The sequence below is a fragment of the Poecilia latipinna genome, unplaced genomic scaffold, assembly GCF_001443285.1.
Source record: "Poecilia latipinna isolate Pla-1442-1.1 unplaced genomic scaffold, P_latipinna-1.0 Scaffold72, whole genome shotgun sequence".
Lineage (NCBI taxonomy): Eukaryota > Metazoa > Chordata > Actinopteri > Cyprinodontiformes > Poeciliidae > Poecilia > Poecilia latipinna.
Window position 1 is genome coordinate 398550 of NW_015112688.1, and position 27254 is coordinate 425803.

The window sequence follows — 27254 nt, forward strand, 5'->3', positions numbered from 1 at the left end:
GATATTGAAACAAATACTGATAACACTCATTTCTCGAGTTGTTTTGTAGAAAGTTTTCTTAGTCAAATCTCGCTTTCACCTTTTCAACTTTTTAAGATAAACAACCAGTAACTTTCATTGTCAAACTGCGGGACTTGCATAGTATTAGGTTTTCTCACACATACAAGTATTATATATGTCTATATATTTTATAATATATTATGTCTTTTACATGTCTCACGTTTTATGAGGAAAATATATTTTTCATAAATACCATTAAGCTAAAAATTATTCATACTCCTTCCATTCTTATGTTTACATTCTAAATCAGTTTCCACTCATTAGTGTCCTCTAGCTCAACACACACAGCTGAATATTTTTTGTTTGTTTGTTTTGATTCGTGGTTCGTGATTCGTAAAAACGTGATTAAAGCTTGATTCGTGTGCCTGTCCTATCCCTAAAGTAACACAACTAAAATGTTTATCTTTGTCGACTCTCGTGTATCGGTTTAAATTTGATTTCTGGCTACATCTATACCCACAAAGATCACAACTGAAAGGTTTCTCCCCTGTGTGGATGTTCATATGTGTGTTTAAATCACCTTTCTCCCTAAATCATTTCTCACAAACATCACAGCAAAATGTTTTCTGTTCTAGGGTAGTTCTCTTGTGTGAGATTCGATTTGATATATAGATAAATCTTTTGTTTTACAAAGATCACAGCACTAAGTTGTGTGGCCTGTGTGGATTCTCATGTGTGTTTGAACTTGATTTCAGGATATATCATTGTCCACAAAGATCACAACTGAAAGATTTTTCTCTTGTGTTTCATGTATCTGTTTAAACTTGATTCACATTTACAGTGGATATGAAAAGTATTCACACTCCTTTACATTTTTCACTCTTTGCTTCACTGCAGCCATTTGGTAAAAAAAAATCTAAAAAGTTATTTCTCATGAATGTACACTCAGCATCCCATCTTGACAGAGACAAAAGAAACGTAGAAATCCTTGCAAATTTATTAAAAGATAAAAACTGAAATATCACATAGTCATAAGTATTCAGACCCTTTGCTCTGAATCACCATTTTGAAGAAGTACAGCCATGAGTCTTCCTGGGAGTGATGCAACAAGCTTTGCACACATGGATTTGGGGATAGTCTGCCATTCTTCCTTAGAGATCCTCTGCAGTTCCGTTGGATGGTGAAAGTTGGTGGATCCATTCTCAGGTCTCTCCAGAAATGCTCAATTGGGTTTAGGTCAGGTCTCTGGCTTTGCCAGTCAAGAATGGTCTCAGAGTTGTTCCGAAGTCACTCCTTTGTTATTTTAGATGTGTGCTTAGGGTCATTGTTCTGCAACCAGTCATCCAGCCTCTGTGCTCTTTGAGCAGTTCCTTCAACCTCATGATTCTCATTCTCTGACATAAACTGTGAGCTGTAAGGTCTTTTTTCTGTTGAGTGCCTTTCCTAATCAAGTCCCATCAGTTCAGTTGAACACAGCTGGACTCCAATGAAGGTGTAGAACCATCTCAAGGAGGATAAGAAGAAACGTGAGTTCTTTCTGCAATAATGATATTGAAATAATCATAATTAAGATATCAAGATTCTGTCATTGAAAGATCTCATATTATTTTTGGAAGGATGTTTTAAAATGGATAGCCAAGTATTTCTCAACTGGAAATATTCTGTCAGAAAGACATTGTTTGTGTTCTTATCTTGGATTGTAAATATACAAACAAACTCCCCTTTAATGAACATTGATCTAATTCTTGAAAAAGTCCCACATGTACATGTAGGACAGTGCTTGAATGTGTCGGCACATGTTACCAAGGTGTTGGATCTGCTCTTTGGGTTGTGGAACTTTGTAAAGTGTGTCCTTTGAAGGACGCCGTACTTGGCGTTCATAACTGTGTGCTGGCAGTATAACGGTCAGTATTTGCTCTGAATTCTAAAGGTAGGCAATACTGACCGCCAGCTCCTCAACGTAGCCAAATGTTACTTTTAATGTTCAAGTAGTTAGTTTTGTATCATTTTGTCTTTTTCTTCTTTTTTGTATACATGCTGTATCTGTAAATCAATCAATCAATAAATAAATAAAAAATAACTGCGTTAATGAAACATGTTGACATAGAGTATTTGCTCTGAATTCTAAAGGCGAAGCCGCTTCGCTGTCGGGAGGTCCGAATAAACGGTCCCAACCACGATTTTAACCGTCGTGTGTGTCAGATTCCCGTCTCGTTTCCTTCTGACAAAAACCCTTAAGAACACACAACGCAGAGTCCAGGGAACAGCGAGGACTCATCTCGCACGGACAGGGTTACATACACAAATCCAAATGTAAGACAATGTCGCCTAAGTTTTGCATTGTCTCAAACATCTTCTGTTTTTGTAGTCAGGAATCATCCTGTGTTGTCAGTATTTTATTTATTTGTGTACATATTTATAAATACATAACTAAACAAATAAAAAATAATATAATTAATAAATTTATTAATTTCCTTTTTCTTTTTAGTTTATTGTTCGTTCTGCAGTTATGCTTTCAAGCGCTGATTTGTATTTGAATACTTTTTGTATTGCTGCCGTGCCTTGTTGTTTACACATCTTCCAGTAAAGGAAAATTACCACCACCAACTTGTCACCTTTAACACACTCCATACCAGTAGGTGGCGTTAATGCTACTTCACGGTTTTTGCCAACCGCCAATAAAAATCAAGGATTGAAAAATAAGTTCTCACCAGTTGGTGGCGGTAGAGAGTCATTTAGTTTTCTAACCGCCAATAACTCAAGAAAAGAATAACTTTAAAAAAAATCAATGATTTATTTATTTATTTAATATAAACAGTTATTATTCTTTAGAAGAAGAAGCAGAAGAATAAGGAAAGCAGAATGATAATAACAACAAGAACAACAACTCCGGATAGTTAGCGCTGTAGCACCGATATGTTGTGGTAATATGTAGCACGCAGAGTTTGTTTTGCAGGGACAAGGATTTGCCGAGGCTGCTGATAACATGCTGGCTGCCTTGGTGTGTGGAGCTGCGGTGTTTCCAGGGCTTTTCTTCAGCATCAGGAAGATCTTAAAACACACCAGGACACAGTGGAGCGAAGCCGACGTCACCGTAGTCAGTGAGAGGTCAGCTTCCTCCCGAGTAACAAGCTAACGTTAGCGAGCTGCTGCTAAGGTCGTGGGGACTGAACTGCTAATATTACAAGGATAGAAGAGCTGTTAAAGTCGGGACATTTAGCTTGTTTTTCAAATGAAGAGCCTAGTTATACTGAAACAGTCTGGCCACTTTATTAGGTACACCTGTAAATCAGCTAATGTCTACAGCCCAACAACTGTGGTATGAAGACGAAAGAGAACTTCTTTCGGTTCAAACCATGAATGAAAAAGGAGAGGAGAGTGGATATAAATAACTGTTTTAAAAATGGCCTTCAGACATGCTGGTGTTAGTATTTCAGAAACTGCTGACCCACTGGGATCTTTACCCACTACTTCAGAAGCGAATGGGAAGACTGTTTCAGCAGCTTACGGTGTGTAGAGTATAACTACTGAACTCTCAGCACTTTAAACCTTGAAGCAGATAGGCTACAGCAGCTGATGACCTTACCAGATGACCCTTCTGTTCCTAAGAACTGGAATTGAGGATTTCACTGTAAAAAGGCTCTCCAACAATGCACAAAATGCCTGATGAGTCTGGAGCAGCTGCAGTATTAAGATGGTAAGGGTCGAAATTAGGTGTAAATAACATGAAAGCATGGATTTATCCTGATGTTCCCCCTTAGTACAAGCTGGGTTGTTTCAGCACCGATTAAAATGATGAATTTGATTAAAGCTGTTGTGTTTCATTTGTCCAGTATAGTAGCATAGCTGGTTTGATTTGGAGACTTTTGGTCACATAATCGGAAAGCTATCGGAAAGTAAATCCATATTTTTTCTTTAAAGGTGACCTATTATTCTTCCTTGATGAGATTGGGATACAAAACGTGTACATTACATTTGTTGCATAAAATCTTTCTCTTGCTTTGTCTATTTCTAGAAGCGGTAAAGATCAAGTGGAAATACAAACTGTATAAAAGTACAGTTTAGTTGAATAATATAATTTTCTTGTGTATGTATGTCACATACACAAGAAATCTATAAATATATGTTTCTCAAGAGTGTTTGATAACCGTTTGTGTGGGGGCAGAGAGCGTTTGACCAAAAAGCTGCTTTTTGGCCCATTAATTATTTTAATAAAGGTATTTTTGTATTCATTCTTAATTATGGTAGGATTGGTCCTCCATACAGGTGTACCTGTCTTCTCATGGGCACTTCCAGCAGAATAACACACCTCATCACAAACCTGAAATGTAGTTGGTATAGTAAAACAGGAAATTTACGTCATGAATGTAACTATGATGTCATTATTTACTAATAGGGGGCAAAAAGAAGGGCAGTTTTCCAAGACTAATGTGTGTCCAGCTCGGTACTCGCAAAGGGTAACTAATAAAGTGGCCTAAATTAATTTGGAAAAAAATCCACAAAAAAAAACATGCATCAAATTTGTTCTTACTCTATGCTGTTAATTTCCTTGACTTACTCTTAAAATAAATGGAAAATTGTTAAGCTTTTCTTTGATTCCCCAAATTATTATTCAGTAATCAAACAATCATAAGTTCGACAGGACTCAAAGGATTTTAAAGTCAAAATTTATAAAGAAGAATACATTTTTCAACCTTTAGTTGAATGTGCAGAGGCTGTTCCAGTTAAGTTTTTCAAAAGGATCCAGGGATATTTTAGCTTCCAGGGTAAAAAAAAATAAAAAAATCAGCATTAGGATTCAGTTTTACAGTAAAGTTTCCAATTTCATCTGGTCTGATGTGTTTCTGCAGACTGCTTTCTGCTGTCCATGGGTCGCTGGCCACTGCAGCTGGACTCACAGTTGTTTCATCTTGCAGGGATGTGATGACTGATAGGTGAAGAACTCTCTATAATCTACTGGTACATTTTCATTGTAGTATAGGAAAAACAATCCAGTTAAAATGCTTCATGTCTCACGATGCACAGTCACTGGCTGGTGAACAGTTTTGTCCTGTTTGGAGTTCCCTACATGGCCTTTGACATCTACGCCATGTATCTGAGCCACTTCCACACTGAGAGGAGCAGAGCTGGGTCCGAAGCGCCCAGTGGACACTCGCTGCAGACGGTCAGGGCTTTCCTTCGCAAGGACTGGATGCTGGTTCTCCATCACACGGCCCTGGTTTTTATTTTCACACCCATCACACTGGTGAGATCAGTGAGGAAACGGTCATATTCATTCAGTCGAACCTCTGTCGTCGCAGATTTTCATTCATTTGGAAAGTTTGTCACAGATCTAAAATCAGTAACTTTGAGTGAGATTCTTCTAATGTTTTGACGCAGATATTCACTGTTTGGAAATATTTCTAGATTATGAAATAGTTGTTCATTTAGGAGAAATATTCTTTGTAACAAAGTCTTTATAGGCTAGATTAAGTCCTGATGTAAAGTGATGAAGGGAGCAGATATCTGTGACTGAAACAAAACATTAAGTTGATTATTGGACACATTGTGCCCGTTTTTAGTTTTTCAGGAGAGGTTTGGGGGATTTCTTTATTGGCTGCATGTTCATCACGGAGCTTAGCACTCCCTTCGTCTCCATAGGGAAGATCCTCATTCAGGTGAACAATGAAGTCACATGATCTCTCATTCTTTGCATCCCGTCTTGGTGGATTGCTCCAGTTTTTTAACTCGCACGTTTCTGGTCATCTGTTTGTTTACACACAGCTGCGCCTCGATGGCACCAAGCTGCATACAATCAACGGCCTCATCGTGCTCCTGACCTTCTTCACGTGTCGCATCCTCCTCTTCCCCTTCATGTACTGGATGTACGGCCGGCAGTTCGGCATTCCGCTGCACCGAGTGGCCTTCCACCTGCCTCTGCACTGTAACGTGGGGAACCTGGTGCTGCTGGCTCCACAGGTCTACTGGTTCATCCTGCTGCTGAGGAAAGCTCAGCGACTCTACCTGAGGCAGAGGAGGCCGCAGGTAGACGAAGATGTGAAGAAGGCAGACTGACGAACTCTTTGGTCTGTTAATTTACGACACTGAGACCAGAAGACATGGCTTCTGTGCCTGGTTTTACTAAAGATTTATTTGGACTGAAACTTTTATAAGTATTAAGGCCAGTTTAAACTAAAAATGAGAATAAAGTCAAATAATGAGGATAAAGTCAGATTTTGACATCTGAATAAAGTTGTAGTAAACACACAAGCATCAGATTATTAATCAGTCTTTTGACGTGTAAACAGATTATTTCTTTATCTGTACACCCAGTACCAAATTATAATTCACAATAATTTGTTTTACTACAGTTGAAAGACTACTTTTTCATGTCAGTGTTCTCATTATAGTCCGACTTTTTTGGGGGGGAAACATGACTTTATTCTTGTAATTTTATTTTAGTTATTTTTCAGGTAGACTGATTACAAACTTGAAGTCATGCTAATGCCAACTAGAGGGCACACCTTAGTTTAACATGTCCCCATGTTCAAATTATTTTCAATCTTTTCTACAACTGCCACCATTTTTGCCTGTGAAAAGTTTCTATTTTTTTAAATGATTCAGTTGAAACATAATCCAAAAGCAATGTCACATTTTCATTTGTTAATTTTCAGTAAATTCTTCTTAACTATTACTTTTATCTGTTTCAAAGTTATTTCAGGGGCCATTGTGGGATTTTTATTCATTAACAGAGGGCCACCAACAATTTTTTCCACGTTTTTGCCATCAAATTGAGCTTTATGAAAATGTTTTCTAAGGTCCAGAAATCCATCAAAAAAATCTAGACTAACTTTAGATGCTTTTAGCCTTAGTGGTCTACTAAACACTGGTGGATGTTATTTAACATTACGTTTCAAAAGAGCCAACCATGCTGAATATAACAAGGATATCTCTCAGCTACAGTAACCTTACTTCATATCTCCTAATAAAAATAATGAACCGATCACATCTTTGCACTAGAAAATAACATTTATTTACTAGAGTTCAGTTTTTACACTTGAGTAAAGTGTGGATTCTGAAATTCAAAGCGCCTCATTGTTTAGTAAGAATCTTCAGCAGGTCGTCTCTAGTAGGAAACGTGCACAGTGTCTGTTCAAGCTGCAGATGACACAAGCTGAGTGATCTTCTGGTGGAGCACTGCCTTCATGTGCTGGTTGCTCAGGTTGTCTGTGATGGTGGTGAAGAAGTGGCGCGCGTCGTCGCTCTCCGCGTGGCTGCAGCTGTCTGGGAAAGCCGCCATGACGGCCTCGTAGTGGCTGAGGATCTCCAGGCTGCACAGGAACAGAGGCTCAGACTGGCCTCCTGGCATCATCACCTGGAATAAACAAATGCATATCAAATATCAATATCAGTGCTCGCAATGGCACGATCATAAGGAACTACTTGGATAAGATATTTCAGGGCGCACACATTAAAGACGTGCTTTCTTTAATTAGCTTCATCTTGTTATGATCTAGTAACAATACCACCAACTCCCATTGCTGAATAAACTTTAAAGATCATCCATAAATTGCTCTTTCCATTATCATTTATACTTCTGTGAATCTTGCACAGCTGTGTGACATCAACGTTATTTTCCTGTGCATCCGGGTTGCTTTGGGAACATAAACCGTTCACACAGAAGTGTCACTGCGGTCACATTTAATTCGCAGTCTGAATGACAACCACGAGAGAGAAAAACAATGTAAATCAGTAAAGAAAAAAATGGAATTGAGCAGTAAGATCTGCTTTGTGATCAACCCATTTCCAGGCTTTATCAGGGTGCAGATATCTGCAGCCATGCCTGTAACTTCATAGTCATTAAAAGCAGATTTTCCACACCAAACTTTTGCTGCAGCTATGTTGCTGGTAAAATCCAGATATAATCATTTGATTCCTACCTGGATGTGCTGAATGTGGCAGAAAAGCTGGCTGAGAACGAAGAGGACCTCCTGGCTCGGAGCTGCTGCCGGCTCGTCCTTCATGTGAGCATCTTCTGATTCCTGAGGAGAGTCTTCTGCGTGTTCCACAGGATTATGATCTCTTTTTGCAGGTTTAACAGACGGATTTAACTCTAGGGAATCAGGAGCTTTAGGACACTCTAAAGAAGAAGAATGAAGAGGCAGCTTGGCTTTCACACAGTTCATCATGTCCCTCACAGCATGGGCATACAGCCTGCAGACGTGGGCCCAGCCGTCAGAGGACAGCCAGTCGGCGCAGCTGGAGCCACAGAGCAGCTGCAGGACTCGCAGCAGGAGAACAGACAGGCGCAGCTCACATGAGAACTGCCTCAGGTCCAGGAGGGGCAAGAAGTCCACGTACTCCAGAGAGAACGGGACGCTGAGGCGAGCCGACGTGATCAGCTCTCTGAGGACGCCCAGCAGCCGCTCCCACTGGGAGACGGAGCACCAGGGGAGGCTCTGCGTCAGCGCCACCAGCAGGCCCTTGCTGAACATGCTGACGTGGTCGGGCCGGTGCCGGTCCAGAGAAAGACAGGACAGCATGGTGGACCGCAGGGAGTCGGACAGGGAGCAGCACTCCATCCATGCTAAAAGACCCGTCCCCTGGCCGTACTCAGGGAGGTCCAGGCCGGACCAGTCCTACAGGGGGAACAAGGACAGGAATGTTGATGCAGCCTGGTCCAAACATCCAAACACTTTGATCATCTCAGCCTGTTTCGTATACTTAATGAAGTCTAGTTTTTTGAATAGCACATTACAGCAACATGGCAGTTCAAAGTGCTTTACGCCTTAAAAACATCACACAGTCACCAACTGGGAAACGATCAATAAATATTACCTTTTGTCAAATACCATCATCAAAATCATCAAAGCACATCAACTACATTGATCAATATTGATGAGCTGTTTTGCAGTTTTTCTGGAAGTTTGTTTCAGTTTATAGATTAGCTGAGTGCTGCTTCTCCATGTTTGGTTCTGTGGATGCATAACAGAACCAGAAGGACCAGAGAGGCTTAGAAGGTTGATACAACACCAGCAGATCTTTAATGTATTGTGGTGCAAAACCGTTCAGTGATTTATAAACCAACAACAATATCTTAAAGTCTATTCTCCGAGCTACAGGGAGCCAGTGGAAGGACTTTAGAACTGGTGTGATGTGCTCTCACTTCCTGGTTTTGGTGAGAATGCGAGCAGCAGCGTTCTGGATCAGCTCCAGCAGGACGATTGATTTTTCAGGCAGACATGTGAAGGCACTGTTGCATTAATCGTTGCGACTAAAGATAAACACATGGATGAGATTCTCTAGAACTTGCTGGGACATTAGTCCTTCAATCCAGGAAATGTTCTTCAAGTGACAGAAGGCCAACTTTGTAACCGTCTTTATGTGGCTCTGAAGGTTCAGAAACACTGCACCCAGATTTCAGATGTTATCGACTTAAAACAAGCTTCTATGTCTTGTTGAAAAGTTAAATTCATCTTATTTTGCATTAGAAACTAGACCAAAAATACTTATTACTAATAAGTGTTTTTGCAGTGTGGACATGATATTCCTACCTGTTCAGGAAGGTCACAGACTTCCAGCAGAGAGGAGGGCACCTCGTTTTTAAAGTGCTCTCCCCACACGGGCCTCAGATGGAACCGAACGGTCCAATCCAACTCCTCGGTCTTGTTGTAGAGCCAGAACAGAGCTCTGGACCAGCTGGTGGGGGCTGCCTCGATCTCCGCCCCCACCAGCTGCCCCAGAGTGGTCAAAACTGACACCAGCAGCTCTTTGGTGTCCATGGAGCGTAGGTGGACGGCACGCTCTGCTGGCTCCTCCCAACATCTATCAGATGATTCATAATGAAGTTAAAAGATGAAAAGTAGAAAATATAAAACATTAGAAACTACACACACACACACACACCTGTAAGCCTGGTTGTAGAGTTGAGCCAAGACAAAGAGGAGGGGGAAAGGAGAGCAGCTCAACACCCAGTGAGGGGAGGTAGCTGCTTCCACTGACAGAGCAGCATGGAGAAGCTGCAGACTGAACTCTGTGTCTATCTTATCGTCACCTGGAGATACATGGAGAAAATCACAGTGCGAATCCTTCAGCAAATGTTTCAACACATCATCCACCCAAGTACATGAAAGGCCTGGCTACAAATACTAGAAGACATAAGAATTGAAGTTAATAACTACTAATAAAAGTCAAATATTTATAAAGCCTGGGAAATAAAATGATTCATAGCAGATTGTGTCACTTTGTCAGATTACAAACATAAAGTTCAACGACTTGCCTTCCCAGACGAAAAAACTAACACATTTCCAGAAAACACCTGGGTGTTTCTTTTTTTTTTTTTTAAACAGTTTGACTGATTTTAGTAGCTGAGAACCAAATGGAAGTAAAAGACGCATGAAAAGTCAATTTTGGATAATAGGTTTCCTTTAAAGTTTATGGTTGCATCAGGACAAACTGTGAATAAATACAAGGCTGAATTCTTTCACAAGGCTCAATAAGTTTTCCAGACTTTTTTTAAAAACCATCAACTCTTAGTGGGTTAAAACGATAACAAGGGCATCCTCACCAACAGCTGAGAGGTTGGGCAGGACAAAGGTGTTGACGACCTCCTGAGGCAACAGGAAACTTTCCTTCTTCTCCTCATTCATCACGTCTGGCGTCATCAGAAGACCCAGGAACTTGAGGAGTTGCTGCTTCTCACTGGCTGACATGGATTTGCTCCTGATTGTGTCCTGCAAACACCTGCATAGCAGATTCCTACCACTCGCAGCATTTACTTTATCATCTTTAGGTTCCCCTTCATTTTTTCCTCCCAGCTGAGCTTTGAGTCCAGGCAGCTGCTGCAGGATCTTGGCCATCAGGGAGAAGGCTCCCTTGTTGAAAACGGCTGAGTGGCAGCAGGACTTTATCGCTGCCTCTGGGTTCTGAAACGCCACTCTGGCCACCAAGGATACGGCGGTGGTCAGGTTGCCTTGCGACACTGCTGCTGAGGCTCCGCCACCTCCTTGGATGATGCAGTTGAAGGCCATGTTGAGCTCCTGTTGGAAGCCCTCCGTTACAGCGGAGGGGACGGGCTGTTTGAAGAAGCCCTTGCTGGATAAACCCAACATGGCAGCAAGCGTCTGGTTCTTGTCTTCTAAAGAAAGTGCAGAAAAAATATCTGCGGCGGTCTTCATCAACTTCCTGCAGCGACTAATATCGGAGTTCTCAGCGTGTAGGAGACTCATGAGGGTAGAAGAGAGGCGGAGGAGGGTACGATGCTGCCGGAAAGCAGCTTGATTTTCGTCCAGGCAGTGAACCCAGAACTCAGAATGAGCCCAGGATGCCTTGCCTGCAAAGAGCTCTGCAAAGCTGTGGTAGTCCTGCAGGCGGTGAGCGATGATCACCGTGGTTACCTGAGCCTGAATGTCAGGAGCGTTCTCATCAGCAGGAAGGTCCAGGGATTTGAGCAGATCTCTGAGCGCGTCCGTCTCCGCCGCAGCTTCAGGAGCTTCATCGAGAGCCGTCAGGACTCTCTGGATGCTCCGTTGTAGCCGGACGGCAGAGAAACATGGAGTCGAAGGGTCGCTGACCACCAGAAGGCCTTTATCTTTCCAAAACTGTGCGAGACCTGTGATGATCTTCAAGGCTTCAGACAGCTTCATCGTGCTGGGCTGAAACCGAGACGGTGACAGAGAGGCACTCAAGTCTTTCTGAGCGTCTCGAATAAGTTCAGCACTGAGGGTCTCAATCTCTCCTCTGCAGCCGATCGTTTTACACAAAATGTCCAACTTTTCTGTTATAGGAAGAACGACTTCCTGTGTTATCAGGAAGGATGTGTAGAGAGCATCAAGAGAAACAGATAAAGACTGAAAACACACATCTGTAGAAGCCACCATATCCATCATGTCTTTCAGCGCATTAAAGAGAACGTGCAGGATGTCAGTGTTTACAGACGATGCTGTCATTTCTGCAGAGTCCAGCTTCAACCTCTTTGCAGTGTGGGGAGAATCTGAGGACAGACGGGCAAACTGGTTGGCAAACATCGCCTCTATGGTTTCTTCTGTCTGTGATTTAAGTTCCTCTCTGACTTTCCACAGCTCCCACCAAACTTCCAGAAAAAATCTGACATCTTCTTCCCCAGCGGGATCGCTCCTGACATGCTCCGTTAGCCTTCCCAGCTCCATGGCGATCCGATCCTGAGGAAGGTGAAGGAGGAAACGGGCAAAAATAGGTGCAGCGGCAGTCGACTTCACCAACTCCAGTAGGACGGCGTGGTTCACCTCAGGGAAGCTGTTCTGGAGGGAGAAGAACGGATTCTCCCTCCACGCCTTTTCTACATCCTCCTTAGCTTCTCTGCTCAACAGCTTCAACCACACAACACAAACAATTCTCTTCTTCCAAGTTAAAGCTTGAAGGTTGGGTTGACTGTCAGGTTCGTTTCGTCCACAGATTTCTTGGAGTGCTAGTAAGATCGGGCGCCCGACACGGCTCCAGTCGGCTTTGGGAAGCGAGGACAGAGACGAGGGGAGACATAGTTTCTCCGCCTGCAGGAAAGCCCCCTGAAGAATGGCTGAATCTGAAAGAACCAGAAAGTCACAGCAACACTTCATGATTTAGTTCATTAAGCACCGGTCAGGTTTATAACCAAGGCCATTTCTAGCTTTCTGGGAGAAGAGATTCTTAACCCTTTAGGTAGTTTGCTACTACATTTTACAAGTGGTTGAAATTATAAATCATGATACGAGTTAAACTGATAAAAAATCTATAATACAAGGAAATCCACAATCCTCTATCCGACAGTAATTACAACAGTGTTTCTAAAAACTGTGCTAAAATTTGAATAAACATGTCTGGAGTCAGTCATCTTTTTTTGATTGCATTTGTCTGGCCTCCTTTTCATGCTAATGAGAATGATGGAAAGCTGTCAATCACTGCCGGTGACCCGCTACATAACTCCATCTGAGAGTGCGGTTCAAAAAATGTGAGCTCATAATGACAACAACAACAAGACACCATCCAAAGCTCATCTTTACAGTTTATTCTGTTTACATCCTACAATTAGTTTAACAAAAAATTTATTAAATATATGTGATTACTACAGATAAAGACAGGACATTTAAATTTTCCTGAGATGTGCCACTGGTGTTTAGGATCCCACAAGCAGTCCCACAGCTTGCCAAAATTAACAAAGGTGTAACGAATAAAAAACGTTTCAAGAACAACTAATTGGCTTTGAAATAAAAATAAAACTTAAGTTGATTGTCACAGTTTCTAGAATGTTATTGATAACATTTATTACTTTGATTCACCAGTGTTGCCAAAATGTTAGTTATCCTTTTTCGACTTATACATTTACTCATTGCATTATTACCTTTTGTTTACTTATTATGCTATATTAAGCTTTGATACTTACCTACTTGTATTCATTTACTTAGGAATCATTTTGCGTCTATTAATTATATTGTTTTTGGTTTATCGTTTACTCGTTTATTTTGGTTTTATTTTATACTGTTTAACCATAAAGAAAAAAATCGTCTGGTAGATAATATTTTATTTATGAAGTATAAAGGTAATATCTCTATACAGCAGACGACGATAAGCGGGCTTCATAGGGTATGAAAACAATGAAAATATGCATTACCTTTGTTCATAATGAGCGCCATTGCGGCTGAATGAGGAGAAAAGAAGCCCAGTCAGTAAAGGCAGCTTTACAAACCAGACCAGCGGTTCTATGTCTCGGTTCAACCCAGTTTACTGGTATCGGCGTGCTGCAGTTGTCCTCATTTTTTTAACAGCATGTCAACATTTCAAGAGTCCAGCGCTTCCGCTTCTTTAACGTATGGCAGCGGTCAGCAGTAGCCACAGCGACGCCTCTGGACAACGCCGGTACTGCGGCTCCCACAGTCACATCAATATATAAAGTAATTTTTTTTTAAATTCTCTACTATAAAAATACATTATTTTTAATTCTCTTAAGCATTTTCTAAAGTATTTTGTAATTTTTTTGTCATGCAGTTTTCATATGATTGTCACGTAATACAAGCTGGGTGAAGTTTTTTTTCTTAGAAAATGAAAGCGAAAGCGTGTTGATACTCACACAGTTCTACACGGAGAACCAAAGTGGAAATCACCAATGAATAATCACCATGGGTCTGCTGCTGGAGTTTTTTCTATGCTATTTTATAGCAACAGGTATGTCGTTTAAAGGTGTTTGTGTATTTTGGTAAACATTGAGTCATTTTGTGTGGAGTATAACATTGTGTTATACTAATTCGTCATATAACCCTCCACAGGTGTGCACTGTGTTCATCAGATCCAATGGCTGCCCTGTCAGTTCACAGATGAGCATGTGAGCCTCAATAATGAGGGTCATGTTGAGACTCAGCTCATCCACAGACAGGCCATGCTGCAGTTTGGTCAAAAAGGAGACACTCCTGTTAATCCAGATGCCATCACTTTCCTGATCACTGGTAAGTCACTCCCTGCGGCCTGTAAGTCAAGAAAATTGAGCTGGAAACTGCTGCATTTCAGGCTTTATCCTTTCTGGTGTAGGATCCAAGCTGGACCTGCGGCGGTATCTGGACGGGGTGGAAGCAGAGCAGCTGGAATGTGAGCTGCGAAGGTACAGCACAGAGGGCATGCACATCCACTGGCCGAGCCAGGAAGCAAAGGATTACAACCGGTGGTTCACCTGCACCCTGAAGCAAGACAAGGGCCTGTTCACGGTCACCGGCTTCCTCAGACATCCGTCTAACGAACCTCCACCGGGGCAGCAGGACTACCGCAGCTGGCCCGCTATCGCTGACACTGAGATCCTGACTACATCTGGTAAACCTCAACAGATGAGAAATACAGTGTTTAACAATATAGTATTCACACCTCTTGAATGTTTTGAAATGACAACCGCAAACCTTAAGTGTAATTAGGGCTGACACAATTAATCGGATTAATCGTGATAAATGGACAAATTTTGTAATCGATTAATTACTAACTGGAGTATACAAACAGACGTTAAAATGGGCATTTGCTGAAAGAACAACAGCCTCAGAGCACTAATTAAGCCAAAACAGCATAAAAATATATATGTTTACGATGAAAAAAGCTTATTTTTCTGTAACGATGTTCAACCCAGAACTCTTAAAGTGTCATTGTTCAACTTCTGTAAAAAAAAAAACAAAAAAAAAAACAAACAATATTCTATTAGGCCCATTTTGCTATTATTATTGCAACTATTAATTGTTTAATCCAAAAAATAATCAACACATCATCCCTATGCTGTGTTGATGTTATCAAGTCAAACAGAAAGGCCCGAGTTTTTTACATGTTTACATTAGAAGTATTTTTTAGCTACAGATACATTCTTCACTACAAATGATCAAATGCACACTAAAGGAATGCTGCGTTATTACATTCTCAGCAGTCAAATATTTTATTATTTAAAATAGGATTTGAAATATTGGCCTATTTGTATGTTATGAAGTATTACTAACATTGAATAAAATAAGCTTAAGTGGTTAAACAAAAATCAGCAGAATATGCCAAATTGTTTTACCTGATTATTCAATTAATTGTCAGAAAACTAACTGGGAGATTATTTCACTTATTGCAAGACACTTTTTAATGAACAAATAAAATAAGCTCCTACAAGTTCATGAAAAGTAACTTGCTAGTTACTTTTATGTGTACTATGAAGATATCTGCACTCAAAACAAGACAAAAATACTTGGTAAGATTTTGTGTTTTTACAGTATAGTGATTTTTCTGTAGGTGGATTCTCTCACCTGAGCTGTAGATCTCTGCAGCTCCTCCAGAGTTACCCACTGGGTGCTGCTCAGATTAACGGTCATCTTACCCAGATTATCAGTTTTTTTCTGTTGCCTTCTCCTCCCATTTCACAGCAATATGACACTACACTATATGCCGGCATATTGCACCCGATTCCAATAAACTACATTAAAATGTGTCAAAAATTCGAAGGGATGTGAAAACCTTTGAAGTTATGAGCATCTCATACTTCAAAATCTGAACGAAAGTGTTCTCCACCCTAGTCATCCTTCATATATTGATGTATGGTTAACTTTGTCCCGCAGTTGCCATGGTTACCAAAACCCAGACTCCCTCTGTGAAAGCCACCCTTGGTTCTCAGCAGAGGCTCCACTGCCAGTTCGGCATCGACCACCGGGGAGCAAACACCACGGTGGAGTGGCACTGGCAGCAGCGTGGAGAGAGGATCAAACTCTTCAGCCACTGCAGCCGGACGGGGCAGATACAGGGCTCTGGAGTGGGGAAAAAGGCCCTCGCTGGAGGAGATGCCACCTACACACTGCCCTTCACCAAGATGAGCAGTGAAGGGACATACATTTGCTCTGTGCTTGTAAATCCACTGTTTGGGAATCAGGACGTAGTGGTGCATATCGAAGGTGAGAGAGAGAGTTTGTCAGTCGGGTCAGTAAATAATGTCGCCTGGTTTGGGTGGGAATGAAAACAAAAATATTTTAATAATAAATTCCAACAAAAAAAAGGTGTTTGAATATTAAAAATAATAATTTTTATTCATAGTTATTAAAACCCTTTAACCTGCGACGGAACGCCCACGTGCCGTGTTTCCATTGAATTTTCCGGGGGTGATGTTTAAGGGGTTTAACCAGGCAATTCATTACATCCAGTAGGGAAACCTAAACATTTCTCCCCCGGGTGATACGCTCCAACTCAGGAGTTATAAATAATCCTCCCAGCACAATCCAGGCTGTCCTCGCTGTGGGATGTTCCCAGAAAGCCTGCAAAGTGATTCACTTTGGAGGAATCCTGACCAGGTGCCAGAACCACCTAAACTGTCTCCATCTGATGCAGAGGAGGAGCAGCTCTGTCCGTAGTTACCCCCTGAATGACGAGGGTCATTTCATCCACTCACGTCCAGAATCTCATTATTTCAGCCATATCTCATGACTGAAGGCAAAGGTCGGAGTCTAGTCGGCCTGGAAAATTAAAAGCTTTGCATTTTTGCTCAGCTTTTTTTCCCACCATGGCAAACTGGGGTCTGTCTCGCTCCACTCTACCATCACTGTTAAAGTACTGAAACTCCTTTGAGTTTGTAGCAAATGAATCAGAGTTTGATTAAAGCAAACTAAACAGGGCTGGTATGAATGAGCAAAATTATGCAAAATTTATATTTTGCATGTTTTTATGCTTCCATTCGAACTGTTCGAACTCGAACTGTTTCTAAAACCAGCCCACGTACTTAAAATGTGGGCAGTTTTAATCAGACAAATTGTGTCCTTTAATGCATCAATTTTAGACATTTGGTTTACATTAGTTAACAGAGATTTGAATGCATGTCACACTGCATACATGCTGCAATTTTTTACTGTCATACGTGTTTGTGAACACATTTTAAGGAAGAAAGGATTTGAGAGGCTGCTTCAAGAACCCTTTAATTGTTTCTCATTACTGATTGAGAATTTATTTGCGCCAGTTCCTGAACTCTAGAAATCAATTTTTTAAAGAATTATTGTATATTTATCTAGTATTGCATCAGTTTTTTCCATTCAAAGTTGATAATTTCATCCTTTCAGAGCCTCCCCGTGTCTCCCTGAACGTGGGCCCTGTTCTATCTTTGCTGGACGGCAATGAACACAAGGTTGTCTGCGAGGCAGACAACTACTACCCTCTGGATGTGGAGATAAATTGGTACGAACAGGACCCAGCGGCGTTGGGTCAGCGGGTCGGGGCCCCGCTTCCCAAGATGCTGCAGAACGTCCTGCTGTCCAGCCACAAGCACAACCAGGACAAGACCTACTCCGTGTCGGGCTTCTTCTACCTCAAGGCTTCGGTCAAGGATTCAGGGAGGCAGTTCACATGCAGCGTCTCCCATAAGTCGCTAAGAATGCCCGTCAAGAAAAGCTTCATCCTGCAAGTTGAAGGTGAGAGTAGTCCTGAGTAGCTGTGCTACAGAACTACGGTCCACCACCAGATGGCAGCACAGGGTCATGTCTGGTTTGTTCTCTCTGTTCAGAGCCGACCAGCTGGACCTTTTACCTCATGGTTTTCTTCATCTTGGCCTTCCTGCTCGTTGTTCTGGCTGTGATGCTGTCTGCCCTGCACACAGGTGACTGATCACTTTAAAATGATAAGAATATAAGACTCGTGCATTTTGTTATCTAAATGAGACTTGTATTTTTTTTTTCTCCACAGCAAGGAAAAAGTCTAAGCAGGTAAAGTTGCACTGAATCTGAATTATTTTTGAGTCAGTTACCAATTTCAGTGTAAAATGTAGGAAAAACCTGATGAGTGTGTGTGTGTTTTATCTTTGTGTGTTCTGAACAGAATAAACCATACTGAGCAGCGATGGACCATGAAGGGAATTAACACAATCAGCCTGGACTTCCTGACTCCTTTCTCCATGTGCATCTTATGATGATCATGATGATTTGGGACTTGTATGAAGCTTGTGTTTTCTACATTGCACTGACTTTAATGTAATTTTAAGAATAGTAATTCCTGGATACAAAAACTTGACAAACTACTAATTGCTACTATTGGAGGTATGGAGTCCCAGCCTGTACTCTATTTGAGTAAATATTGAGGAAGTTGTATTTATTACTAGAGCTACAATTCCAAACAAAAGTTTTCACCCCCTTTGAATTTTTCACCCCCACAGTTTGCAGGCATACAGTCTATAGTTCATGTTATTTTCAGGGTTTTAAGGTGTAGAATAATTTTAAAAAATTGAATAAATCTCAAGTGGGAAAATTATGCAAGAACGGTTTTCAAAATTTTTACAAATAAAAAACAGAAAGTGTGCCGTCCATTTGTATTTCTGCCAACTGAATGAATACTTTGTAGATTCATTTTTACAGCTACAAATCTTTCCAAAACAAAACATTTGCCTATTCTTCTGTTAAATAGTTCAAGCTCAGGCAGATTGGATGGATCTGTGAACAGCAGTGTTTAATTCTTTCCAAAGATTCTTTATTGAATTTAGGTCTGGACTTTGACTAGACCATTCAAAAACATGAAAATACTTTGTTCTAGGAGTCTGCAACCTTTACAACCCAAAGAGCCATTTTTCTCTCTCAAGCTAGCCAAAACAAAACTCGTTTAGAGCTGCAAAAGACAACTTATACATTTGTATAAAAATCTACTTTGGGGAATGTGTTGTCATAATTTTAAAAAACATAACTTTATATCTGTTTTTAGGATTTAAAATTACAATAAATGTAAAGGATGATAAATATTCCTTTTTTGTGGGATGGAAAATGATGCAAAAATAAGTACATAGATTAAAATCTAGTTATAAGGAAAAAAAATTCAGAGCGAATATGAAAATAAATAGAAAAACCTGCATTTTATATTTGAAGACATCAATTGGTTCTTTTCAATTTTAATATTAAGTTATAAAGTTACTAAGAGCCATTGTGGAAGATCCACTCGCTACTCTAGGTATTTCTGGTGGTATGTTCGACAGCGTTGTCCTGCTGAAACGTTTTTCTTATTCTGCACAATTATGCACTAATTTGTGTTGGTTTGTTGCACGAAATAACCATAAACATAAAATCAGACCTAAATGTCATTTTGGGTAAACAGTTAACCCAACATGCAGGTTTTTATGCTCTAAGAGAGGAAGCAAAATGATCTTTATATAATACATAATTTGTTTCAGAAGCTAATCATCTTACACTCAAAAAAATAGGAAGGCTCTCGATTTAGGAGTAAAATTTTGCACAGTGACAGAAAACAGACAAATCGTTGCTGAAAAAATATTTAGAGTTAGACATCCTGTGGCAAAACAAATCTCACCACTATTTATCTGACTAAAACTGAAGTAGTGCAGAAAGTATGCAGGACATTTTACTCCTGTAAACAACCAGAACACAGTTTTCTTTACTCTTACTTATAAAGCCATTTCACTTAATTAATGGAGGCTTTATTAATGCCTCAGTGGGTACTTTACACTTTATGTTTCAAACTTGACTTGTTTTGAACCTGTTGGATGATCAAAATAGGATTAAAAAGGCAACTCAGGGATGAAATTAATAAAAGCAGAAATTCACTTTAAATAAAAAACCTTTAAAGTCTTTGTTGTAATAAGTACATTAGGGTACATGACAAAAAACACAATTGTTTGTCTAAATTTGGGTAAGAACAGTGAAATACAGACTTGACCAATGTGAGAGGGATGAACAGCATTACACAAGATTGTGACTGACAGCACCAAGACCCGCCTCCTGGCTCTGACTGGTTGTTTCTAGTGGGACAAAGCACACAAGCTCAGTTTTTTCATATTTAATCTGTCTCTACCATACTGTGTCAACATAGTGATATATTTTATAATGTACAGTCAGATTTATTCTGTGTCTTTGAGGTTGCAGAACTCTGCATCGCCTCCATCACAGAAAAAAAAGCCAAGTCCAGCGTAGAGCGGCTGAGTGAAGGTGGTCTGGACTCTGTGGAGCAGAGTCATGGTTTCAGAGACATCATAGAAAGCCAGAACACCTGCACTGTGATCCAGGTACACTCCCAGTTTGTATGACTGAGGACTTGACACTGGAGTCTCTGCTTTGTTGTGACTGAAAGTGTAACCAGCTCCTTTCCAACTTAAATGCTCAATGTCACAGCGTAGCGCCCACGACTGATCATTAAACCCAAACAGCGATTCATTTGCTCTCCCTCCTCTCTTGGTGCTCTTGTATGCAACTGCTACAAAAATTCCTATTCCAGCCCATTTAAACTCAAAGTAGCATCGTCCGGTCAGGCTCTGCCTGCTCAGCACCTGTCTGCAAGAGCTGAATCTCTCCGGGCTAGGAGTGAAGGACTCGTCCTCGTACCACACTATTGCTGCTCTGTTCTCGTTGCTCAGTTTCAGCGTTCTGAAAGCTGTGTTTGGATCCAGACTGATTTCACAGGCGTATTTCAGGAATTCAGCTCTGCTCTTTGGCTCCGGTCGGGAACTGGACACTGTCTGGAGGGTGTGTGTCTCAACGTCTCTCAGGATGTCTTGCAGTTTGTCTCGGAGCTCGGACGCAGCTGCTGTCACGTCCTCGAAGTGCCTCAGAGGAACGGCGTTGATGCCGGATGAGTCTGCGAGGTCACTGGGGGCTGACAGCGAGGCGTAGCTTTGCAGGAACTGGTTGTGATCTTCCGTGTGTGAAAGCTTCTCCAGCTCAGTGTCTCTCCTCTTCAGATCATTGAGCTCCTGCTCCAGCTTCTCCTGAACCTCCTTAACCCGAAGCACCTGAGCTTCCTGCTGCGATCTGATCTGCTGCTTCACCTCAGAGCGTCTTTTCTGGAGGAGAGTAATCAGCTCAGTGAAGATCTTCTCTGTACTCTTCACTGCTTCATCAGCAGAGACGCAGGCATCCTTCACCTCCTGCTGGAGCCTCTTCAGCTCCTTCTCCTGGTCCTCGATTTTCTTCTGGATTTGCTGTCGATTCTCCTCCAGCTCCTTCTGCCTTTTTGCCCTCTCAGCTGCAGCTGGAGCCGTTTCATGGCCTTTGTGTTCATCCATGGTGCACAAGATGCAGATGCACTGCTGATCGGTGAGACAGAAAACCTTCATCACCTCATCGTGACGAGAACAGATGTTCTCCAGGAGCTTCTTGGAGGGCTCCACCAGCTTGTGTTTCTGCAGCGGAGCGGCGCTGTAGTGAGGCTGGAGGTGTTTCTCACAGTAGGAAACCAAACAGTTGAGACACGACCTGACGGCCTTCTGCTTCCTCCCAGGGCACACGTCACAGGCCACATCTTCAGGTCCAGCATGATCAGCAGCAGCAGCCTGGAGTCCAGTCAGCTTCAGCTGCTCCACCAAAGCTGCTAACATTGTGTTTTTAACCAGAGCAGGCCTTGGTGCAAAAGTCTGCCTGCACTGAGGGCAGCTGTGATGTTTCTTCTTACCCTTTTTATCCCAGAAGCTTTGAATGCAGCTCATGCAGTAGCTGTGGCCACACGGAATAGCCACTGGATTGTTCAGTAGGTTCAGTAAAGCAGAAGGCATAATGTTTGATGTTTAATGAAGGCTGAAATGTTTGGGTGCCGAGATTAAAACATGTTGTTACGATTTATGGTCAAAATCAACGAACTACCAAGAGGATAAATTCATGATGTCTTTTTGTTTAATGTTTTATAAGAATGTACATCGGAAGCTTGCGACCAAATCATGGATAACGGCGCCCTCTGCTGTTGGTATGATAAAAATAAAGTTTACATCTGTTTTGTACAAGTTTCATGATGTCAAACTAAAAGCTTTGATACAACATGTTTACCCCGTGAGGTTGCACTTGCTGCACTTGGATAGCATTTCGTTTGATTTCCTTCTCCACATTGGATCATTTCAGCACAAATCTTTTTTTTATGAACTCAAATTGGAAACTGTTGTCACTAAATTTGGGCTTGGTGGACATTTCATCATGCACAGGTAGCCATATTCAGCGTTCCAAACATAATGTCCTCACTCTGACAATTTTCACACGTTCCTTGGTTTCAGTCATGGACATGAATCCAACTATTATCAGATACACTGAGAGATGGACGAAAGATTTTTAGAAAGTGGATTTTGCAGGTTGATGCTGTTTGTATGAACTGAAAAGCACTTACTGGGATTGTCTAGAATGATTTGAGAAATGCACCAAAGCAACTGAGGAAAACTGCCACTTATAAACTTTGTCCATATTTTGTCCTTTGTTTTAACAAAACATTTTAACGGAAACACCAATATGTCAAACTTGCTGTATTACACATTTCTATTGTCCTCAGCTGGCAGAAAAGCCCTGCTATGGCATTACATAACCTTTTCCTCGTAAAGGCCCTGGAGCTGAACACTCAGCAATCAGCCACACACACTTCATAACAGAGCCCGTCCATCCATCCATTTTCTTTACACCCTTGTCCCTTAGTGGGGTTGGGAGGGTTGCTGATGCCTACCTCCAGCTATCGTTCTGGGCGAGAGGCAGGGCAACACAGAGACAAACAACCATGCATACACACACTCACACCTAGGGGCAATTTGGAGAGGCCAATTAACCTGATAGTTTTTGTTTTTGGACTGTGGAAGGAAACCAGGGTACCCAGAGAAAACCCACACATGCACAGGGAGAGCATGCAAACTCCATGCAGAAGGACTGAGGCTGGGTATCGAACCCAAAGCCTTCTTGCTGCAGAGCAGCAGCTCTCCCAACTGCTCCACTGTGCAGCCCCATCAAGATGAGACCATATTTTTATTTTGCCTAAATTCTGGAAAGATGGCATCATTAGCTCTCAGTAAACAAAGCTGCAAACAGAAATGCAGTGGATCTTTAAGGAAGAACGGCAGATAATCCCCAAATCCACGTGTGAAAAGCTTGTTGCATCACATCCCAAAAAGACGCATGGCTGTACTTCTTCAAAAGGGTGATTCTACTCAATACAGAGCAAAGGGTCTGAATACTTATGACCATGTCATATTTCAGTTTTTATTTTTTTAATAAATTTGCAAAGATTTCTAAGTTTGTCTTGTCTCTGTCAAGATGGGATGCTGAGTGTACATTCATGAGAAATAACTTTTTTGATATTTTAACAAATTGCTGGAATAAAGCAAAGAGTGAAAAATGTAGAGGAGTGTGAATACTTTCCATATCCACTGTAAATATGGACTCAAGTTTAAACAGATACATGAAACACAAGAGAAAAATCTTTCAGTTATGATCTTTGTGGACACTGATATATCCTGAAATCAAGTTCAAACACACATGAGAATCCACACAGGCCACACAACTTAGTGCTGTGATCTTTGTAAAACAAACGATTTATCTATATATCAAATATAATCTCACACAAGAGAACCACCCTAGAACAGAAACCATTTTGCTGCGATGTTTGTGAGAAATGATTCAGGGAGAAAGGAGATTTAAACACACATATGAAGGTCCACACAGGGAAGAAACCTTTCAGTTGTGATCTTTGTGGGTATAGATGTAGCCAGAAATCAAATTTAAACAGATACACGAGAGTCGACAAAGATAAATATTTTAGTTGTGTTACTTTAGGGATAGGACAGGCACACGAATCAAGCTTTAATCACGTTTTTACGAATCATGAACCACGAATCAAAACAAAAAAACAAAAAATATTCAGCTGTGTGTGTTGAGCTGGAGGACACTAATGAGTGGAAACTGATTTAGAATGTAAACATAAGCATGGAAGGAGTATGAATACTTTTTAGCTTAATGGTATTTATGAAAAATATATTTTCCTCATAAATGTGAGACATGTAAAAGACATAATATATTATAAAATATACAGACATATGCAATACTTGTATGTGTGAGAAAACCTAATACTATGCAAAGTCCCGCAGTTTGACAATGAAAGTTACTGGTTGTTTATCTTAAAAAGTTGAAAAGGTGAAAGTGAGATTTGACTAAGAAAACTTTCTACAAAACAACTCGAGAAATGAGTGTTATCAGTATTTGTTTCAATATCTAACACTAACAAACCCAATTAAAAGTATATAATTTTCTCTCTGCAAATTTAATAAAATTGCCATATATACCTACACTCCTCACCAGTAGGTGGCGGCGATGCACACCGGAAAGTTTTTTTTTCTTTTTCTTTTTGCCAACCCGCAAAAACCGCAAGAGGAAGAAGAAACTTCAGAGGATTTCCTGTTTCTCCATCTTAGGTCATGCGGGGACAACGCGTCCCGCTTTTCATGGTTTGGTGATATTTCTGGTAAGAAAACAGTAAATATTCTCATAGTTTGTTGAAATATGTTTGTACCTTCGCAGTAAAGTGTTGAGCAGGCAGTATTTTAACAGGATGGTGTGTTTCAGAAACGGATGGTGAAGAAGAGCTGAGTGCGGCGCAGAGCGGCCATTTCCTGCTGAGGATAAGTTGTGGGATCATCTGTGAACTCCAGCGTCCTGGTTAGCTGAAATATTGCTGTGGAATTAAAACTTTGATTAAATGATGCATAAAGTTCTTCCACACGCTTTAAATAACTGCTTTTGTGTAATTTAGCTCTTTGTTGTAGAGTAAAGAGGCCACTGCTATGTTTCTGTCATTTTATGTCATTTATTTAGTGCTTTTCAGTTTTAATTATTGTTTTTTCTTATTCTTTAAGCTTTCAAAATTTAATTTTGGTTACCAATGTTTAGCAGAAGTCTGTATTCTGGTTTTTGAATAAAAGTAGAAAGTACAATACTGCACAGTAAGAAGCCCAGCTATTGTCCTGTGAGGATATCTGGGACCAACTAAAGATCCTAATAGATGAGTTATAGAATCACATTGTATTTTACAATGATTTGTAGCTTTTTAACTTTGTTCATTTTGTGGTTCCTGTCTCTCAGCTGGATCTACAAGTTGACCTCACCACCAGTTCACCCATCTCTCTGGTTGTGAAGAGGAGCGGTCTCCATTAGAAGAAATGGAGCATCGAGGCAAAACGCTGGAGGCTGATTTCAACCCCAAAGTCCTGCTGCATAGATTAGGTTTGTATGTTTTCTTATCAGTAATGGTTTAGGAGCAGCTTTCTGAGGTTTATCTTCTTAACAGAAAGTTGAGAAACGGTTTGTGTCTGTGTTAGCAGATTAGCTTTCTATCTGATGGAAGATTGACTGAATCCTAACGCAAATGAACGTGTCCAATTTGATTCATCATTGAAATATTCAACTTTTCTGCTGCTCTTGGTTCAATGGAGCTCTGGTTCCTAAAGCTATTGAAGATTATGTTCAGGTCTTTGGCTTTCTTTTTCTAGATAGCTCTCATCATTTAGGATTGAAGTTGGTTATCTTTTCTGATAACCATCATTTGAACAAACTGTTCAAATGATGGTTATAGGGAGACTCTCTTCCTGATCAGCTCTGAAACTGGGTATAGAGGCACTTTGGTCTGGGAAGTCTGCATTCAATCACATCAGCTTCATGAACTTAAAGAGCTCTGGTCTTAAGAAACTGTCTAGTTCCCAAACGAAGCAAATTACTGTAAACAGCTTTAGGCCAGAGTGACTTTGTCCTGATTCCCTGTTGGATCAAATATCTGATTCAGAGCATTGATAGCACAAAAAATGTCACCTTGATGAGTTCATTATCTTCATGTCATCACACGAAAATGATTTGTTTTCTTTGTTCTGGGTTTTAATTTGTTATTTAAGTCTGTGTAATGTGCATAAAACAGAACTTGACACATTTTTCAAAAGAGACAAGTTTATATTTAAATTTATGAACACAATAACATCCATCAATTCAAGTTACAAAGTAACATGTTTTGGCTACAGGATTGTAAACAAAAAGTAAAAACTAGCAACAAAAACACCCCATTTAAATAACTCAGCTATCATTTCTTTGGCTTTCTGCTACAGATGCAATTTATCGATTAATGAGTAATCAAAAGTTAATTGATTTTATTCAGGGTTTTCACCAGAAAATAGACTTAAGTTTGGTGGTAGATGGCCCCAGGATGGCTGACCGCCAACTCATCGAGTTTTAGAAAAAAAAATGTTTAAAGCTGAAAATATTGCTATTTATTATGTGATGTAAGATATTTGAGACATATTACAGTTGTATAAAAAAGTCAGGCTTAAAATACAGATTTTAACAGGCATTGCTATTATAGTGAACCTCAGAGCGATCAACATCGCAGTTCAACCTGAAGTCAAACATTTATGTACGTTAGTTTGTAACACTAGTAATGTTGATGTGAATATAAAGCTGCAGTGGTTTATAATGTACATAATTTGCTTCATTGGTTCCTGCAGATGCTCAGCAGATGTTGCTGCTTAAAGAAGATGCTCCTGAAGAACATGGTCCAGGTCTTGACCTACAAGGTCCAGAGTCTCTCCCACCAACCATGAATGAGGATGATGAAGAGTTTCTCCTGTCTTCTCACCTTCATCAGCACCACAGAGAGTTACCAGAAGATCACTGTGAAGCAGCAGAACCTATCAGGAGTCAAGATCATGGAGATTATTCCAACTCATCAGAGACTGAACTCATTGAGGAGGAAGAAGAGGAGGAAGAAGCTGATGTAAATAATGTTTTCTGTCAACTTGAACAATTGCCAGATTGCAGACCAAATAGTAAATACAAGGGAAATGACAGCAAGGTGAGCCATTCAACTAAAGGATCTCCAATCTCTCAGGATAAAATGAAATTATTTACTTCAAAGAAAACCCTAGACTCAATGAGGAAAGTTAATGTTGAAATGAAATTTAGCTGTGATGCCAATGGTATATCATGTAAAAAAAATCCAACATCAAAAAGACATGCGAGAACCCTAGCAGAACATGAACATCTCTGTAAATTGTGTGGCCACACATTTAAAAA

The 27254-nt window shown here is 40.6% G+C and overlaps 5 protein-coding genes and 1 long non-coding RNA gene across 10 annotated transcripts in view; 3 read left to right on the forward strand and 3 right to left on the reverse strand.

The window, feature by feature from the left end:
* Positions 1-2715: 2715 nt before the first annotated feature.
* LOC106935646 (protein FAM57A-like) lies at positions 2716-6249 on the forward strand. Its single transcript, XM_015016217.1, has 5 exons — positions 2716-3108; positions 4851-4934; positions 5026-5245; positions 5562-5657; positions 5764-6249. Exons 1-5 carry the CDS (start codon positions 2987-2989, stop codon positions 6052-6054), a joined length of 813 nt encoding a protein of 270 aa, XP_014871703.1. The 5' UTR covers positions 2716-2986; the 3' UTR covers positions 6055-6249.
* A 156-nt stretch (positions 6250-6405) lies between these two features.
* gemin4 (gem (nuclear organelle) associated protein 4) lies at positions 6406-13808 on the reverse strand. Its single transcript, XM_015016135.1, has 6 exons — positions 13604-13808; positions 10547-12538; positions 9886-10033; positions 9534-9804; positions 7920-8618; positions 6406-7354 (listed from the first exon to the last, which is right to left on the reverse strand). The coding sequence occupies exons 1-6, from the start codon at positions 13623-13625 to the stop codon at positions 7133-7135; spliced, it is 3354 nt and encodes a 1117-aa protein (XP_014871621.1). The 5' UTR covers positions 13626-13808; the 3' UTR covers positions 6406-7132.
* Positions 11329-27254, forward strand: part of LOC106935617 (zinc finger protein 501-like) — a 20038-nt gene continuing 4112 nt past the window's right edge. For 2 of the 5 annotated variants that reach the window (XM_015016178.1, XM_015016171.1), the window contains exons 1-4: positions 24585-24663; positions 24765-24857; positions 25281-25421; positions 26687-27245. In XM_015016178.1, the coding sequence (XP_014871664.1) occupies positions 25358-25421; positions 26687-27245 (623 nt within the window). In that variant the 5' untranslated portion in view covers positions 24585-24663; positions 24765-24857; positions 25281-25357. Of the gene's footprint in view, positions 11340-24584; positions 24675-24764; positions 24858-25280; positions 25422-26686; positions 27246-27254 lie in introns of those variants that run through there. The other 3 variants (XM_015016196.1, XM_015016204.1, XM_015016186.1) reach the window with 3 other exon arrangements.
* On the forward strand, positions 14014-18841 carry dhrs13b.2 (dehydrogenase/reductase (SDR family) member 13b.2). Its single transcript, XM_015016159.1, has 8 exons — positions 14014-14154; positions 14256-14432; positions 14515-14790; positions 16053-16382; positions 17535-17882; positions 17975-18067; positions 18154-18173; positions 18286-18841. The coding sequence occupies exons 1-8, from the start codon at positions 14109-14111 to the stop codon at positions 18298-18300; spliced, it is 1305 nt and encodes a 434-aa protein (XP_014871645.1). The 5' UTR covers positions 14014-14108; the 3' UTR covers positions 18301-18841.
* LOC106935600 (tripartite motif-containing protein 16-like) lies at positions 19987-21931 on the reverse strand. The gene has a single exon (XM_015016147.1). The coding sequence runs from the start codon at positions 21884-21886 to the stop codon at positions 20306-20308; it is 1581 nt and encodes a 526-aa protein (XP_014871633.1). The 5' UTR covers positions 21887-21931; the 3' UTR covers positions 19987-20305.
* Positions 26247-27254, reverse strand: part of LOC106935654 (uncharacterized) — a 4571-nt gene continuing 3563 nt past the window's right edge. Inside the window, exon 3 of the long non-coding RNA XR_001421936.1 lies at positions 26247-26257. This is a non-coding gene — a long non-coding RNA (uncharacterized LOC106935654). The remainder of the gene's footprint in view (positions 26258-27254) is intronic.